The 18825-nt window shown below is 53.6% G+C and overlaps 1 protein-coding gene across 1 annotated transcript; it reads left to right on the forward strand.

The window, feature by feature from the left end:
* On the forward strand, window positions 1–8820 carry AQP7 (aquaporin 7; the record flags this gene model as incomplete). Its single annotated transcript, XM_081237752.1, has 6 exons — window positions 1–141; window positions 6766–6889; window positions 7298–7435; window positions 7645–7763; window positions 7981–8198; window positions 8551–8820. The coding sequence occupies 6 exons, from the start codon at window positions 1–3 to the stop codon at window positions 8801–8803; spliced, it is 993 nt and encodes a 330-aa protein (XP_081093878.1). The 3' UTR covers window positions 8804–8820.
* Between the last annotated feature and the right edge of the window lie 10005 nt (window positions 8821–18825).

Consider the following 18825-nt stretch of genomic DNA (forward strand, 5'->3'; position numbering starts at 1 on the left):
ATGGGCTCGGGCTGCTGCTTCAGGTCCACCTGCATGTCCAAGATGGTCACATCGCCTGCAATAGCAAGGATGCAAACACTACTGCAGAAGGAGATGGTGCGCGAGTTCCTGGCTGAGTTCCTGAGCACGTTTGTCATGATGGTGAGTGGGTGGGTGGCACAGGGTGAGCAGGCTCTGAGGAAGGGGCCTCAGGAAGGTAGGGCTCAGTAAGGGCAATCCATGACGCCCTTCCCACCGCTGGGCCCTGAGCCACACTGTCCATTCCCTGGCCTCTGAGCTAGGAGCCTGAGGGAGAAGCATAGGAAAATAAGGAGAGAGCTGTGTCTTTCTCACCAAGCCTTTTTGGGAGAGAAAGGGCTCATGGTACGTGGGAGCAGAATGAAATCCTGGGCTGCTTGGGGATGGGTGGGTCAGGGGCATGCCTGGAAGTGAGGAGAAGGGAAACGAAGAGCAAAGAGATTGGAGAGGACATTGAAGCTTTGAGAATTAATCCTGAGGGCAATGGGGAGACATCGAAGGTTTTCAAGCAAGGGAATGATAATGGCCAGATTTGGATCTTAGGAGGAAATTCCGGGCACAGTGTGGAGCCTAAACCAAATGGGCAAAGCTGGAGGGAGGGGAACCGAAGAGTCTGTGGCAATGACCTAGGATAGAGATAGAGACGGTGTGGAGAAGAAAGCACACATCTGAGAGAGTTATGGAAGAGGGAACCTGCGAGCAACAGATGTGGGGTAAGTGCTTAGGGGGCCGTTCTGCGGAGCCTGCGGCCCAGCGCAGGGCGAGGCGTGAGGTCAGTTTTAATGTGACCAGGTGAGGTGCCGGGGAGAAATCTCGGGGGTGGTTGGATATAGAGGTCTGGAACTTTAGAGAGTGGCTTGGGCTGGGAGTAAAGAGTTAGACTACATCAGAATATGAACTGTGGTTATAAAAATTGTCCAGTGAGAATGTACAGAAAGAGAAAAAAACTGAGTTGAGGACAGAGCCTGAAGAATGAAGAGGAGCACACAAAGGGGCCTGAGAAGGAGTGACCAGAGGGGTGAGAGGAGAAGGGGGGGACCAGGTTACAGAAGCAGCGGGGTCCACAAGGAGGGAGTGGTCAGCAGTGTGGGAGGCTGCAGACAGGCCAGAGAAGTGAGCGCTGACGCCTTCTTGTAGAGTATGGCAACCTGGAGGTCCCGGGGCACCTTGGTGAGGGCTCTTTTAGTGGATGATGGGACAGAAACCATATGCAAGTGGGATGTGGGTTTTCTTGGAAACTCCCTGTCCATCCACCTGCGTCGGCCCTGCCACTTATCCCATCCAGCCTCTGTTCTTAAGCTGTGGCCATGCTTGTTTGCACCTTACGAAGGCCCAGGTCCATGAAAAGAAGGGCTAGCCTCTGGGAAGGGAAGTGAAGGCGTCGGGAGCATGCCAGAGGCGGCAGGGGGCTGGGAGTTGGGAGGAGAGGATGAGTGTGGTTGTGTGTTCGTGTGTGTGTCTGTGCGTTGAGTCACGGTGTAGGACACAGTGGGATCCACAGAGCCCAGGAGACTCTGGACACCTAGGTTCTTATCCTGATCATCATGCTGGCATCATCATGCCAGCTGGCCTTGGGCAGGTCTCTCTTTGGCTCAGAGCCTGTCTTCTCAGACATTATCAAGTGTGTTGAATCGGGCCTCCATGGGCTTTGGAGCTGGGTTTGAATTCCAGCTCTGCTATCTTCTAGCTCTGTGATCTTACATAAGCATCTTAACTGTTCAGAACTTTACTAATAGCGAGCTGGCCAACTGTGTGAAGAAGGTCAAGAGCCCGACACCCAGCGCACACATAGGACATACGTGTTGGTTGCTTGTCAAACTAACAAGCGCTCTCAGCTGCTCTCCCTTCCCTGCCACTCGCTGTCTTCCCCTTCTCCATTACCTGCCCTCCTGAGCTGTGACGACAGCATCTGGATCCGCTCTTGCCTTAATCCAGGGCAAAGTAATTCATTTATGATAAGACATTCCAGCCCTGTGAGGGCTGTTAAACCTTGGAACTGTGGAGGCGGGAGGGTGCCTCCTCAGAGAGCTCTTAGGGAAAGCAAGCACTGACCACATGCATTCATGCCTGCCTACTGCCCACGTTTGCGTTTTTCTTCCTTTTATTGAGATTATTATTGAGCACCTACTGCATACCAGGCACTATAATGCTAAGCCCTTATGCGCAGCATCTTCCCAAATCCTCACAACAGCCCTGTAAGGGAGGTACTATTATTATCCCCATTTCACAGGTGGGGAGACTGAGGCTCCGTGAGACAAAGTCACTTGCCCAAGGTCACATTTTAAGTTAAGAAGAAATCCAGTCCAGTCTAATATCCCTGTCTTGACCCTTCATCGCTATGCTCTGTCCCTTAGCTTAGCTGTGGATTTCTGACTGTCCCCCAGCTGAGGTAAGGCCCTCACTTTGGGTAGTTCAAGACCACTCTCCAGGCCTCGGTTTCCCTTGGGAGCAGAAACATTCGCCATTCAGTTGCTGTGAGGATCGAAGGGAAGTTACCCTTGTAAAAGAACTTTGTGAGGTTCATGCTCACAGAGGACATCGTGTTGTTGTTATTTTTAGGTGTCGGGCCTTTGTGCCAAGAAGTGGTGGCTTTTTCAGTTGATAGGAAGCTCAGTGAGTCATCAGCGCAAAGCTTTCCCCAGAAAAGCTAGAATGACCTTGAAGCTCAGTGAGTCATCAGCGCAAAGCTTTCCCCAGAAAAGCTAGAATGACCTTGGGCCCCATTTACTGCCGACAAGATAAGGGAAGCAGACTGTTCCACTCGGTTCCACTCTGTAACCTCCGGGGCTGTTGTCCTCCGGGCTGGGCCCATGGCTATTGGAGGGACCTGGACAGGCTGGGCCACGTTCACTGATCAGAGGGGGTGGGTGCTGGGCTATCAGGGCCCTGGAAAACCAGCTGTAGTTGTGAGTAGTAGGGCAGGGGTTGCAAACTCGTGCTGTGGGGGGCCATAAAGAGTCACCTGAGGGTGGCGGAGATGGCGGCTAATGGCAGAGTGCTGACCTATGCGAAGATGTGGCTGCCACCACTCCAGCCGACCGTTGCCATGCCACGTAGAATGCGGGCCACTGTTGCAGAGCTTCCGATTTTGCAAGAGAAGCTGAAACTTCTGTGTTTGTGTCAAAACCAGGTTACCCAAACAAAACGTGTGCTGGACGGCTTAGGTCCAGGGGCTGCCAGTTGGCAACCTTGACACAGGAGATCACGTGGGGTTTATTCAATCATTCATTATTTTTAGTAAATGGTTTTGAGCTCCTACTTGGAAATGGGGACCCTTGGTCTTCAGACCCTCCATGCCTGCTCCAGCCCCTGCACCTCCTGACCCCCCAAGCCTGCCAGCCTGGCCTGGCCTGGCCTTGCTCCCCGCCCCCAGCGCTACTCAGACACTTTGCTCGTCCTTTCCTCTCTCCTTTATCTCCAGCCCCTCCCTCTCTCAACCTTAACACACTCAGGTCTCTCGACCTAAAACAGCAGAACACAGAACATCCCTTCATTTATCACACTCGCTCTCCCTCCCTCCTCAGGTAGGTTCTCAAAGGCATGTCTACCCTGGTCCTTTCAACTGTTTACCACCTACCCCCCTCACGCTTTCTGGGACCTGGTTTCATCAGACCCCATGGCCTGATGATACAGTGCTCACCACACTACTCATGACCACTGGCTGGTCACACCCAAAGGGGTGCTTTCCAGGCCTTCTCATGCTTGACCCAGAGTCTGCACATGACTGTGTGGGCCACACCCTTCTTGGGAAACTCTGCTTCTCCCTGGGGTCCAGGGCACATTCTCTTTGTTCTTCCATTTCAACAACTGCTCCAGCTGGGGTTTCTAACGCCCACCCCTGAGGGCTGACATTCTGCCCTAGGTTCAGCCCTCAGATGCCCACTTACCCTGCGCCCTCTCCCGGGGGCCTTCATCCTGCCTGACGGCTTCAACTGCAGCCCTTGTGTCCACAGTTCTTCAGGTTTTCTTTTTTCAAAAACTCTAGAACTGTTCAAAGGAAATACAATATGAGCTACATATGTAATCTAAAATTTTCTAGTAGCCACATTAAAAAGGTGAAAAGTGACAGGTGAAATTAATTTTAATAGTTATTGTATTTAACCCATATACCCAGAATGTTACCAGTTCAACATGTAATCGATATACAATTATGAATAAGGTCTTCTACATTTTCCTTTTCCTACTAAGTCTTTGAAATCTGGTGTGTGCCTTACACATACAGTAGATCTCAATTTGGACTAGCCACATTTCAAGTACATAATAGCCACATGTGGCTCATGGCCATCATATTGGATGACATGGGTCTAGACTCTGATTTCCAGCAGTTTGGACATCTAGAGGTCCCTCAAAGACAACATATCCAAAACGCATAAACTTTTCAGAGGAGGTGCCGTCTGAATGTGGTCTTCTTAAAAAAATAATTAATTAATATTTTGGGCCGCATCGGGTCTTAGTTGAGGTGCACGGGCTTCTCTCTAGTTGTGGTGCATGGGCTCCAGAGCGTGTGGGCTCTGTAGTTTCTGGTGTGCAGGCTCTCTAGTTGAGGCATGTGGGCTCAGTGGTCGTGGAGCGCGCGGGCTGAGTTGCCCCGTGGCATGTGGGATCTTAGTCCCCTGACCAGGGATTGAACCCGTGTTCCCTGCATTGGAAGGTGGATTCTTAACCACTGGACCACCAGGGAAGTCTCTGAACATGGTTTTAGAGTATCAATTTTTCAGGATCTAGGATCAGGTATTCCAGAGGGAGGGAGTGGCGTATGCAAAAACACAGAGGCATGAGAAAGCAAGGCATGCAGGGAGCAGTGTGCTTGTTTGCTCTGAGACTGGTATAGGTGACTGCTTACATTCAAAAACTGGCTTACCATGTGCAAGATGTGTACTTCGGACAAGCCACTCAACATCTCTTAGCCTCTGGTTGCCCATCTCTCAAATGGGGAGAATAATAGTACCTAATGCATAAGTTGGTTTAAGGGTTAAAGGAGGTGACAGATAGAACTTGCTGTCATATAGTAAGTGTTCAATACATGGTAATTTTTCTTAATAATAGTAGTAATGCTATTATTAGTAATACGAGTGCTCAGCATAGAGAACACTGGAGCAGATAAGAAACTGAGAGGTAGAAGGCATGAAATCAAGGGTCTTAAATGGTGGCTTACTGACTTTGGACTTCATCCTAGAAATGGAAGGGAACCAGTGTACGTTTGAACAAAAGGCAGACATGGTCAGATTTTTGTGTTAGGTCACTCTGGCTGCAAGGAGGAGACTGAGTAAGATCTGGGAGAATGTAAACTGAGCTGATTGTGTGTGGGGGAGGAGGGAGAGGACATCCAAGTTTCTGGCTTGGCCAACTGGGATGGGGGAACATGGGATGAAGATCACATTTTCTGAGAGATGGTGAGCTTTCAAAATAGAGCTGGAGACGCTTGTGAAGCACCCCGGAGACTTCCAGTGGGTATCTGGAAATAGGGATCTGGCTCCCAGTTGGAGGTTTTGGGAATTAGTGCATCAGGCATATATGAAGCTCTAGCCCTGGTAAGAAAACGCAGGAGTGACTGGGGTGAGATATGAAAAGGGCCAGGGATAGAACCCTGGGATCATCTGTATCTTATGAGGCAGATGAAGGAAGAAGAATGTGGGAAGGAGCTGTGGACCGGGGGAGGCTACAGAGGGAAAAGGAAAACCAGGAGAGGGAGATGTCATGGAAGCCAAAGAGGAGGTACTTTCCAGAAGCACAGTGTGGTTAAGGGGGTGAAAGTCAGCACAGTCAAGTGAGATGATGCCTGAAGGGACCTTTGGGCAATCTGGAGGTTGGAGCCCTTGGACAGAGCACCGGTGTCCGTGACAGTTGGAAGCAGAAGCCGGGCTGAGGAGGGAGGGCAAGGGAAGGGATAAAGGAGCCAGCCAGCGGGTCCTTCCTGGAGCCTGACTGACATGGGAGGGGGCGTCCAGGAGTCCACCGGTGGACAGGGAGGCCAGGCTGAGGTGGGAGGCTTCACTTTCAGGAAGGAAGAGACCCTAGCGTGTGGCAGCCAGTCAAGGGGAGTGCGGAGGATACAGGCCAGGGGAAGGTCTCTGCAGAAGGAGAGAGAAGTGGGAGCAGGGGCCAGAGCTGAAGGGGAGGTGAATATAGGGGCAGGTGGGTGTTGTTGAGTGAGGGCCTCCTTTTAGGTCTCTAACCTCCCTGTGAAGGGGGTCAGTGGGCTGTGTCACCTGCTGAAATCTGGTGCTGGGGGATGGGCAAGTTCAGGAGTGATGCCCGAGGGCAATGGGAATGAGGCTGGCTCCAGGGCTGAGTGTGTGGGGCTCTTGATGGTTGGAGGTTCCTGGCAGAGTCCAGATGTGAGGCTTGGAGATTCCTTGAAGAAACTCCCTTCAGGCTAGGCTGAAGTGTGAGAAGCTCTGAGGGGTCGAATCCACACCAGCCTTGCCCTCCCGGAAGCCCTGCCTCCTCCAGGCCCTTCAGGTGCGCCTGGAGTCTAGGGACCTGGACATGCCCGTGAGAGCCCCTCACTCCACTGCCCCACCCCGGCTCCTTGCACAGCCCTCACCCAGCTCTCACTGGTCATGTCTGAGCGGCCTTGGCAGGGGCAAGGGGGAGAAGTCACGAGGAGGGAAGTCTCTGGAGGAGGGGGGTGGGCAGAGGGTCCCCAAGGGCAATGCCGGGGAGGCCTAGCGCGGGAGGGGCGGAACGCCGCTGTGAGGTTGGGGTTGCTGGGTGGGCAGCTCCCTCAGAGGCCCTCTCCCACAGGTGTTTGGTCTCGGCTCCGTGGCCCACATGGTTCTAGGAGACAAGATGGGGAGCTATCTCGGTGTCAACTTGGGTTTTGGCTTTGGAGTCACCATGGGAGTGCACGTGGCAGGGAACATCTCCGGTGAGTGGGCTGGGCCCCACCTGACAGGCACGGCCAGGTGTCCCCTGTGGGCTCCTGCTGCCCCCTTCCGGCCGTCCCCTTCTCCAAGTCAGCCAGCGCCTTGCCCTCACGGGCCGCTTGGAGGGAGAACACCCTGAGCCCTTTTCCTCTGCCCAGACGCTTCACGAGCCCCCTTGATCCCTTGGTTTTACTAGCTGGGTCAACTTAGGGAAGCGATTGAACCTCTCCATCCCTCACTTTCCGTAATGGCTAAATGGAGATGGTGGTGCCTGCCTCGCCGGGTCCTTTTGAGGACTGAGTGAGTACGCTCCACGAACGCTAGCTGTTATTATTGTTGCTGTTGTTGCTCTCAGTATTACTGATTATTGTTGTTTGTTTCTACGCCGACACACTTGACCCTCCCTGCAGGGGCCCATATGAACGCGGCCTTGACCTTCACCAACTGTGCACTAGGCCGCATGTCCTGGAAGAAGTTTCCCGTGTATGTTCTGGGCCAGTTCCTGGGTTCCTTCCTGGCTGCTGCCACCATCTACTGCCTCTTCTACAGTGAGTGTCCCGCCCTGGGTTGTCCATCTCTGGCCTCAGCCTCCTCCCCTGAAATATGGGTTGATCCAACCGAGTGTCCTAGCCTGTGAAAATGTCTGGGAGAGAAAAATCTTGAAGGTGCTCCCTGCCCTCCATCCTACAACCTCATCTCTGAGACTGCAGTGGGGTTTGGCTGGGGGCAGGTTTATACTCAATCTGTGTTTCCACAGCCGCCATCATCGACTACTCGGGGGGAAGGCTGACAGTGACTGGTCCCACAGCCACTGCTAACATTTTTGCCACCTACCTTCCTGACCACATGACCTTGTGGAGGGGCTTCCTGGATGAGGTCAGTGGTCCAGAGTGGGTGCCCCTCCTCAAGCCCTCCCCAACTCAGGAGGGGGCCAGCAGGCAGTCCCTCATGGTGAAGAGGACAAGAACTCTGGATGGGGACTTGTCCTTGTGCCAGGACATGTTTCTGCCAGTGGGTTTGGGCTGGGGGCACTGCTGAGGCCCTATGGCCTGGTTAGGGGTCCCAGGTGGCTGCCACGGTGTCTGCTCCCCAGGTGGTAGTGACAGGGATGCTTCAGCTGTGTCTCTTAGCCATCACGGACAAGAGGAACAACCCAGCACTGGAAGGGACACAGGCCTTGGTGATCGGCATCCTTGTTGTCATCATTGGAGCGTCCATGGGCATGAACTCAGGATATGCCATCAACCCCTCCCGGGACCTGCCTCCACGCTTCTTCACCTTCATTGCTGGCTGGGGCACACAGGTCTTCAGGTACTGCCTTGTCCAACCCATTCCTGTGAGTCTTCCGTGGGTTCCCTACATGTGGAGGGGTGGAGTAGCCCGGGAGCATCCTGCAGAGCTCCCAGTGGCCTGGGGAGGCAAGAGTGGGTCCTGACTGTCCTCCAGACCCTGCTCCTGGACTGAATGTCAACCTGCCCCAGACCCGCCTCTGTCCCTGAATCAGGCTGAAGCTGAGAGGTGCCCCAGGCTCAGGGGCAACTCCCGCGCTAGGGTGGGGTTTCTCCTCTACTCTCAGGCCCTACTCTCTGTCTTGGCCTGAGGTAGACGCAGGTGCCATGCTGGGCATTGGCCCCCTAAGCAGGCCTCTGCCTCTTGCCTGCAGCACCAAGAACTGGTGGTGGGTGCCAGTGGTGGCCCCACCCCTGGGTGCCTACTTAGGTGCCATCATCTACTTGATCTTCATTGGCTCCAGCATCCAACGGGAGCCCCAGATACTGGAGACTCCCTCGACATGTGAAGACCACAGAACACCTGTGTTGCCCAGGACCATGTCTCACCCACCCCTGACCTCTTCCCTCACCCCTGTCTCTGTGTCCCCGACAACAGACCTTCAGTCCTCTCCCACCCTTAAGTGACTCCATCTGCCTAGAGCACCTCTAAGTAAGACTATTTGTGACCCCATCCCCATCCCAATAAAGAAAGCCTTGTCCCACAGTGGCACCCCCGGTTTCTGGGTGCCTCCTGTGGTTGGGCTTCCCTCCTGGATTCTTCCAGAAGCCCCAGGGTTATGCCGTAGCCCAAGGCTGAGCATAGAGCTGAGAGGCCTCCGACTCCTTCCGGCCCTGGGAGCTGGGTCGCCCCTGGGGAAGAAAGTGGAAGGGCCAACCTGTGGCCTCAGTAAGAACAGGATCAGATCTCAGGACACTGGACACAGAACAGTGGACTTTCAGGCACAGGGTAGGAGGAGATAGCTTGGGGGAAGGGACACCAGCTAGCAGGTGGGGGTCAGTTCTGGGTATACCTTGAGTGCCCTGGGATAGGACTCTACACTCTCCCTCAGTTCTGGCCAGTCCTTGGACCAGGCAAGCAAGTCCCAAGTGTGTAGGACAGAGTTTCTCAATCTTGTTTTCACTATCGCCCCCTCAGGAGCCTTTTAGACATTTTTTCCTTAATCAACAGTATTTTAATACCACAGATATACTGTATATCTGTTTATGTACTGTACATATATCTTTGCTTTATACAAAAAAAGTAAGATTAAAAAAATCTCTACCTTCCAAGGATCCATTTTTTCTCCCATGGGAGCAAAATCTCCCCCACCCTTGAAAACGCCTGATGAAGACTGAAAGGAGGTAAGAGACTGGGCTCCTCTTCCTTCTTCCTGAGGCCAGAGCTCTCCCACAGGAAGGAGCTCCAGAGTTGGAAAGGAAGATGCGGAGAGGAAAATCCTTCCAAAGGGCACAGGAAATGGTCTCGTGGGGTGCAGGGGGACAGGTGCAGAGGTTGGGTGGCGGTGGGGCAGTCAGAGTCCACTGACCCCGGGTCCCAGTGGAATCATCTGTGTTCTGGGACTCAGAAGGCAGCATCACCCATGGCTCCTGTCACTGCTCGTGCATTTAGCCTTCCAACAATCATGGAGCTCCTCCTGGGTGCAGGCCCTAGGGATGAGGCTGGGTCTCTGCCTTCGAGGGGGGCGGCCCCTACTGGGGACAGGCAATCACAAGGAAGGAGCTAAGTGGTGAAGAGGAGGCTCGTAGCCCAGCCTCAGGAGGAGACAGAGAAGAATGGGGGCTGGGGGGTGTCCTTCCTGGGGCTGGTTGCCACACTTTAAGGTAGGAGGAGACAGCGGGCAGAGGAGGCTGAGCTTTCTTCTGGAAGTGTGGGCATGGCGAGATGAGGTTTAGAAAGCCCACCTGAGCTGCAGTGTGCAGGATGCTGGAAAACAGGGAGACTGGGACCTGCAAGGGAGTGTGGTATGAGGCTGCTCCAGAGGAGTGGCAGGGCAGCTAACAGGTCAGTGCTGGTGGGTGGAGAGGAGAGAAAGGATTCACCTAATACCAAAGAGGTAAAACCTGCAGAACCTGGGCTTGGACTGGAGGAAGGAGTGGGTGAGGAAGAGGCGGGGGCCAGGGCTCACTTCCAGTTTCTGGCTTGGGCCCAGGGTGTTAGAGATGTCCCCACTAAGCGTGGGGCGTGGGAGAGGAACTGGTTTGAAGAGGAAGATGATAAGTTATATCGTGGACACATTGACTTTGAGGTGCCTATGGGACTTGGGCAAGAGGTGTGTAGTCTTGGGCAAGTTACTCAGCCTCTCTGGGCCTCGGTTTTCTCATTTGTAAAATGGGTCTAATAATATTACCTGCCATTTGTGTTGATGTGAATATTCAATGAAATAAAATATGTACAATGCTGAGGATAGTGCTTGGCACAGAGCAAGTGCTCAATAAACCATTATGCCTTTTGTGTGGTCTGGAGCTCAGAAGAGAGTTGAAGCAGAGATTGGGGAAACTGTGGTTGTGTGGATATAGCTGGGGCCGAGGAAGGGTGAAAGAAGGGTCAGTGAGCAGTGTCCTGGGAGCACAGCCAAGAGGCAGCTGTGAGGTGGAGTGGGCCTCTCAAGAGGTTTGGTTGATGAGGGGCACAAGCTGGGCAGTCAGGGGACACTGGAAACATCCCAGATGTCCATCAACAGAGGAACAGATACACTGCAGTCTAGTCACATATAGTGGAATACGATACATCAGTGAAAACTAAGGCACAACAGCTACCTGCAACAACACGGGGAAAGTTTGGAGGCATAAAAAGTGAGCGAGTACGACACCTTATACCATTAAAAAACAAGCAGGGGCTTCCCTGGTGGCACAGTGGTTGAGAGTCCGCCTGCTGATGCAGGGGACACGGGTTCGTGCCCCGGTCCGGGAAGATCCCACATGCCGTGGAGCGGCTGGGCCCATGAGCCATAGACGCTGAGCCTGCGCGTCCGGAGCCTGTGCTCTACAATGGGAGAGGCCACAACAGTGAGAGGCCCGCGTACCGCAAAAAACAAAACAAAACAAACAAAAACAAGCAAAAAGGAATATATTCTTTGGGTGTACGTATGTGATAAAACTACTTAAAAAAAAAAGAAGGGATGCTTCCTCCATGGAGACAGAGATGGCTGATAAGATGGGGAGGAACATGGGGGCAAAAGCTATTAATAATTTTCTAGTTCTGGAGTTCGGGTAAATTTTTGGGTTTATTATGTGATTGTGCTTATAACATACAACTGTGATATATATTCATTCGTAGGTATCATGTATTCTAAAAGATGAAGAAGAAATAGCAGTAGCATGAAAACAGGTGGTGGGAAGAGTGACAGGTATGGGTCCCACTGAGATTAGGGGGCTGAGGGTGCAGGGGGGAAGGAGAGACTTGAGTGTGTCTGACATCCCACAGTGGGAGGAGCTGAGCCAGGGAACCAGGGCTGGGAGTGGCTAGGGAGGGGCCCACAGCTGGAAACTCCAGCCAGCTGCCTCCCTCCGTGACCTTGGATGGGTCTCTTCCCCTCTCAGCCTCAGTGATCCCGTGAACACAGGGTGGGTAACCACACTCATTGCTGGTGTTCCAGAGCAGTGTGACCCTAAGGCCTTAGTCACAGATGGGAGGGGCATATACAGGCCCCAGGGTTCTGGTTCCTACCCTCCTCTGCCCCACTGACCATGTCAGCCTTCTGGCATCCTCATGTTCCCGGGAGGTGGCTTTGGAGGCAGGCCAGACAGGGGGGGTCTGTCCAGAACCCCTCCTACTGTCCACTGCTCTGCTACAGATCTATACTAGGCCCATTGCCCATAACCTCCTGCAGACGCTGGTCCCAGTGTCAGGCTCAGATGAACCCTGACCCTGGTCACAGAGCATTTCTGTGCACAGGGCACACACTTCTTTTGTTCTCTTGGCTGACTTTGGTTGACAGCCTACAAACGTGTCAGACACCGTTCCAGAGCCGAGGATGTAGGCACAATTAAGATAGAAAATGTCCTTGTTTTCACAGAGCTGACATTCTGTGCAAAACATGTGGTGTGTTTGTGATACACACTAAGCAGGAAAAGCAGGAAAGGAGGATAGGAATTGTGTGTGGGAGTGAAGACTGGAGGGCTGAGGAGGTAAATGGGTAAAGAACTAAGGGGGTGAGGCAGTGAGCCATGTGGACATGTGGGGGACGAGCATGCCAGGCTGAGGGAATAGCCAGTGCAAGGAACCTGAGGTTTGAGCATGGAAGGACCATTGCTGGAATGGAAAGAGTGGGGGAGTGGAAGAAGACAAGGTCAGAGGAGTGGGGGGGTAGGGTGAACCCAGCCCAAGCCTGTGGAGAGGTGAGGCCAAGGCTTGGGGCAGAGGTGAGGGAGGTATCTGGAGGAGAGAGGGAGGTGCCACTGCAGGAGGGAAGGAAGAAGGGAGGGAGGGAGGGAGGGAGGGAAGGAAGGAGGGAAGGAGGGGAGGAAGGGAGGGAGGGAGGGAGGGAGGGAGGAGGTGGGGCAGGTGTCCTGGCGACTTACGGGTCCCTGATCTGAGTTCTGCTCACACACACAGTCCCTCCTGTAACCACTCCCTGGCTGGACTCAGGAGGGACATTTGTGCAGCTCAGGGGGCCAGGCTGGGATGTGAGCTATAGGGGCTCTGGCTCCTCTCCCACTCTCCTAGTCCCAGACCAGCATGGACTGGCTGTGTGACCCAGACAGGACCCTTCCCTTCTCTGGGCCTCAGTTTCCCTGTCTGTACAATGAGGCTTGGATCTGTTGGTGTCTGGGGAGCCTCCCAGCTCTGACTTCTTCCAGCACTTCGAAGCCTCATGTCATGACCCCATTACTGTCCCCTGCCCCTATGCCAGCTGAGGCTGTGTTTGAGATGGGGACAGGGATGGGACAAGAATGACCCCCCCAGGCCCAGGCCAAGCCCCTCCAGGGCTTTGCCGATGAAGGTTGGGTCCTCAGCTCGGTGGTCCTGGCCTTGGGAAGAGCCCCTAACTCCCTGTGCAGCCTGCTGCTCTCCCACTCAGGGCCTCCAAGGGACAGACACACACAGGCAGCACCTCGGTCTGGCTGGTCTCATTGTCCCTCCCTCAGATGAGGTCTTGCAGCCCCGAAGAGGTGGGAGAAGCCATCTCGGGCTGGACCTTGGTGTTGGCACCCTCAGGGGGAGAAGGCTGTGGCCACTCAGAGCCACGCAGCCTGAGCTCGGCTCTGCACGCACCCCTGTGCTTAACCCAGAGCGGGAATCGGTGTCACCCCCCCCTCCCATGTGCTGCAGGGCTCATAACCATGGCACCCAAGAGCACAGACAATGAGGCCAGCTGGCCCGGATCCAAATATCCGCTCTACCCAACTCACTAGCTGTATGACCTTAGGCAGGACAGGAGAATAATAGCTCACAACCCCCAGGGCTGCTGGGATGGTGAAATGAGTTATGCCTGGCACATGGGGAGGGTGTGTGCTGTTATCACTCTACACCGTCTTGTGGTCCTCATGTCACCACGCCCACCTGACACCCAAGGAATCTGGGAGCTGGGGAGGCTGGCTCAGTAAGGGGTACAGAGTAGGGCGTCCAGTCCTTTGTTGATATGATCTCTGCCGAGTTTTGTTTGGTCTTTAAATTGTGAAATATATTCTGTAAACGTATGTATAAAACATACAGGTACAGTTAAAATAACAGTAAAACATTAAAAAACAAAACCAAAATCTCTAAATAAACAAAAAAGCCCAAACACTCAAGTGCCCCCTACCGAGCTCTGGCAGGTTATTGAACCTCTCTGGACCTGTTTCCTCATCTGCAAAATGGGGATCATGTGGCCCAGAGGAATGAGGTGCTTCAGGTTTCAGTTTTGCCATCAGCATTCCACTATGATGGAACAAGTTTACCAGAGTTCACGGTCTCCCCTTGGGTCTGTGTTCAGGAGCCAAGGTAGTGGGGGGAGGTGCTGGAGGGTGTGTGTAGGGGATGCTCTGGGCTCAGTTGGGAGCCTGAGTGAGTGATGGAGCTCAGAGGCTGAAAGATGAGACACACGGTTCAGAGCCAGGTATGCCCAGGCACAGAGATGAGGTTATAAATCTAGGGCTGAGACTTTGAGTCCTCCAGGGACCCAACAAAACCCTTGTTGGCTGATAAAGAGGATTCCTCAGATGAGGGTTCCAACAGGCCCCTAGAACAGCCCTGCCAGAGCCAGCAAGAATGTGTTCCTGCCCTCACTGCCCCACCACATCCCTCCACCTCTGTCCTGGCCTCTGGCCCCAGGTCAGGGGACATTAGACCGAAGATAAATTCCTAACGGAGGCCCAGTGCCAGGGCAGGGGAGACTGGATGGCGGAGACTGATTGGAGACACAGGAGACAGTCTAGAGGTTGGATGTGCTGAATTAGAGGGACTTGTGGGACATCATGGGAAAGGCACGGGCCTGAGCTAGAGAAAGAGCTTTGAAGCCCAGGGTGGTAGCTGAAGGCTTGCAGTTGGATGAGGTGCCCAGGGAGAAACGATGGAGCCCTGGGGAGCACCCATGTTTTAGAGACGGCTGAAGAGGAGGAAGCAGCCAAGGCCCATGATCTCCCCAGGCTCCGGGAGCCCGAACATTCAGGGGCCTTAACTGACCTGTGCCTTGGGGCTGGTTCCTTCCCTCAGATGGTTCAGACGGTCAGGGCAAGTGAGGGAAGATCATGCCCTCCTGGGCAACGTGGAAAAAAGTCCTAGAGACCCTCACTCCACAGCACTTCCCCGTATCACTGAGTCTTGCAGCTTCAGGCCCCAGCTCTGGCTCTGGCAATTTCTGATTCCTGCCCTGTCCTCAGCTCCCTGCCCTCTGGATGACAGAGTGCCCAGGGCAAAATCCTTGGACCTCTTCTCTTTCACCCTCCCTCCCAAAATGATTTCACCAGCCTTTAAATACCACTATATGCCAACAGCTCCCCAAATGAGATTTCCAGCTCAATCCTGTCACCAGGCTTCAGATTCCCACAGACAACCGCCTACTGGACAGATTCTCATCCTGCAAGCCTGCTCCTCCCACACTCTCTCCTATCCCAGTAAATGGCAAATCCAATCTTCCCATTGCTCAGGCCCAAAACTTTGCAGTCATTTCTGCTCCTCTCACACTCCACATCCCAGCTGCCAGCAAATCCTATAGGTGTTATCTGCAAATTGTATCTAGAATCCAACCACCTCTCAGCATTACAGCAGTGGTCTTCTGACTGCTCTCCCAGCCTCTCGGCTTGCTCTGACTCAGCCCTACAGTCTAGTCTCAATACAGCAGCTGGGATGATCCTTCCCAAAAATGAGCCAGATCTTATCATTCACTCCTCTACCCGAAGCCTTCCAATGACCTCAAGGCCCCTGCTCCTCTCTCCTTTATTCACCCCCTTTTGGCCTGGTGGCTTTGCTGTTCCTTGAAGGTACATGGCATGTTTCTACCACTGAGCCTTCGCCATGGCTGCTCCCTCTGCCTGGGATGTTTTTCCTCCTGTGCCTATACTGTGTCTATCAATAAGCAGAGAAAAAACAGTATGAAAAAAAGAGATGAAAAGGTGATAAACTTAAAAGATATTGGTTATAAACTCATCTAAAAAGTTTTAAAGAGTGTTTCCCTGAGGCAAAGTGTAAGTACTTCCCTCGCCCCATTCCCAGGCTCCTGGTTTGGGGATACACACTGCCCCCTCGTGGCCACCGTAGGAAAAGGTCTCATCTTCTGGGGGTATTCTCTACACTGGGACATGGTATAGGCTTCCGGACTCCCACGTGTCCTGACCTGCTGGCCCACGCAGTCTTAGGGACTCCAGGATGAGCTCTGTGAGCTGCCACTTGCTCTGCCCGTGGAGTGGGGAAGACACAGGTTTTGGGGTCAGACCTGGTAGGAATTTCAGATCCCCAATTCACTGAGTGGTCTTGGGCAAGTGATCTAACTTCTCCAACCTTCAGTTTCCTCATCGGGAAAATAAGGATACATACTTTATGGGGCTTTGAGGAGTAAAAGAGATGAGCACAGTGCTTGGTGTATCAAAAGTGCTCAAAAGCTATTAGAAGCTATTCTTCTATTAGAAATTCTTGGGAAAGTGTGGGTAGGTGAAGACCCCTGACTCCCTCACCCATGTGGCAGGCTTGGGGTAGGCGGGGGCAGGCAGGGGGTAAGGGGGGAGGTGACTGAATGCCCCAGCCCTTGCCAGAGCAGCTTCACGACTGTTCTGTTCCTTCCCTCCCTACACCCTGAGAGACAAGTCCTGGGACAGGCTCCAAAGGCTTGACCACGCTGAGATGCCACATGACACTGGGAGACCCTCCCTACCCACTACCCTCCCAAAGGCTCAGGGCAGGAGGCAGAAACTATCACCAAGCTGACAGGTGGGAAAATCAATGCCTGGACACTGGAAGCAAACTGCTCAGGCACAGAGCAAGCTGAGGCAGCCAATCGGGGGTCCTGGCAGTTCAGCCGGGTTCTCTGCAGCAGGGTCTCCCAAGAGGCTGTGTGCATGAAACCTGGGGCTGAGGGCAGCCTAATCCACTGGGAAGGACTCCAAGGGAACTGTGTGGGGAAGACAGCTCTCCCTTTCCTGAGGACGCAGCCCCTCCTGGCCTAGGTTGGGAAACCCAAGGCCTGGATTCCCGTTCCGGCCTGACACACAGCCCTTAGAGCCCTGTCCCTTCTGGCTGGGCCTTTCTAGTCTGGGGTTGGTCTGGCTTAGAGAATGCCCTGGGGACCTGTGAGCTCTCGAAGGCCATGGGAGACGGTATGGGACACCTGTGCTGAGGCCACATGGGGAGTTCGGGAGGTAGAACTTTCCCGATGGCTGTGGCAGGTGTGTGAGTGAGGGGACTGATGAAGAAGGCAGGTCTGTGAAGGGGAAGGAGCTCTGCCCTGGCTGGGCCATCTCTCCCCAGTTCTGGAAGAGGAGGCACACTGGTAGGTTTTCCTTAGAGAACAAGATCCCCAGGCTCTCAGGCATGAAGCAAGGCCGGCACCACATGGGAAGGGCTCCCCCAGACCTCAACCTCAGGACCCACTGTTTGAGACTCTGCACCTCCCCCACAAGACTGACATTCCTTCTCCCCCTCCCCTGGCCTCGTCCCCCGCCTGTCCAGGCCCTGTCCAGGACAGGATCCAGAGCGGCTTGACACCGACCCTGCAATTAGGAGGGCTGCTTTCATCTCCTTCCTGCACACAACCTTCCACCACACGCCAGACTGTACCACTGTTGAGAGGAGCCAGCCCTGCTAGACAAGCCAGAGGGAATGCCAGAGTTAAGAACTTGGCCTCTGGAAAGCTCTGGCCCCATGAAGAAACTCCTGGTGGAGGAGACTGTGGGGCTGGAGGGGTAGGAAGATACCACCAGATTCTTAGGGAGCAAAAGTAGGGTCCTGATGCCCACTGGCTCCCTCCATGTAAGGGGTGGAGGTGTCTTTCCCTTTAGGCCACACTAAATGTAATTTACTTTGACGGGTAAAATTTTGTCTAAGGCTGCTGCTTAGTGAAGAATCCACCAAACACATGAGAAACAGCTTCCCCTTGCTGAGGGGTCTGAGGTCCCTTTGGTGATCCAAGGGGGGCTAGCTCCCTGCTGAACCCGGCAGCCTAGCCTACCCCCTGGATCTCCTGAACCTCTTCCCTCTTTGCAGCACCAACTCCCACCACCCTCTTCCTCTCACTTGGATCACTCTGGCAGCTCTTGGCTGGGTCTCTTGCCTCAAAGTTAGCCCTCCAATCCCTTTTACACACTCTGCCTGAGTGACAACTCTAGGAACAGGGTGGGCAAACTAAGGTCATGGCCAAATCTAGCCTGTTTTTGAACAACCCACAAGCTAAGAATGTTTTGGGTTTTTTTAATTTCTAAAAGGTTGGAAAAAAATAAAATTATTATTTTGGGACGTAAAAATTCTATGAAATTCTGATTTGGTGTCTATAAAGTGTTATTACAACAGAGTCATGCTCATTCCCTCATGTACTGTCTGGGGCTGTGTTCACACGACAGTGGCAGAGTTGGGTAGCCACAAGAGAAAGTCTAAAGTATCTGGCCCTTTACAGAAAACCTTTGCCAACTCCTGTCCTAGGGCATCAATCCAGCCATGCTGCTCTCTGCTTAGGATCCTTCAGTGGCTCCCTGTGGCTCTCTACAAACTGACCCCCGTCTACCTCTCCAGCTTAACAACTGTCTAGTTGTCTGCCCACTCTGGACAACTAATCCTTCCTCAAACCTCCCACAAACCACAGCCCTGGGCGTGTCTCATGCCTTTTACCTTTACTCAGCATGCCTCTCTCCTCCAAATGGCAGTCTACCATCTCAAGACTCAGCTCAAATGCTTCCTTCTGTTTTTGTTCCCCATCCAGGGGTCCTTCCCCTAAGCATGAGGGCTAATCCGTTCGTAGCATGCCACAAAAAACTCCTGGTACAGCCCTTCAGCTTTTTTTTTTTTGCGGTATGTGGGCCTCTCACTGGTGCGGCCCCTCCCGTTGCGGAGCACAGGCTCCGGACGCGCAGGCCCAGCGGCCACGGCCCACGGGCCCAGCCGCTCCGCGGCATGTGGGATCCTCCCAGACCGGGGCATGAACGCGTGTCCCCTGCGTCAGCAGGCGGACTCCCAACCACTGCGCCACCAGGGAAGCCCCCTTCAGCTTTTAATAAACGACTAATGACCTATTTGTGCCAGT

Source organism: Mesoplodon bidens (genome assembly GCF_964165515.1).
Source record: "Mesoplodon bidens genome assembly, chromosome: 6".
In the NCBI taxonomy this organism is placed as follows: Eukaryota; Metazoa; Chordata; class Mammalia; order Artiodactyla; family Ziphiidae; genus Mesoplodon; species Mesoplodon bidens.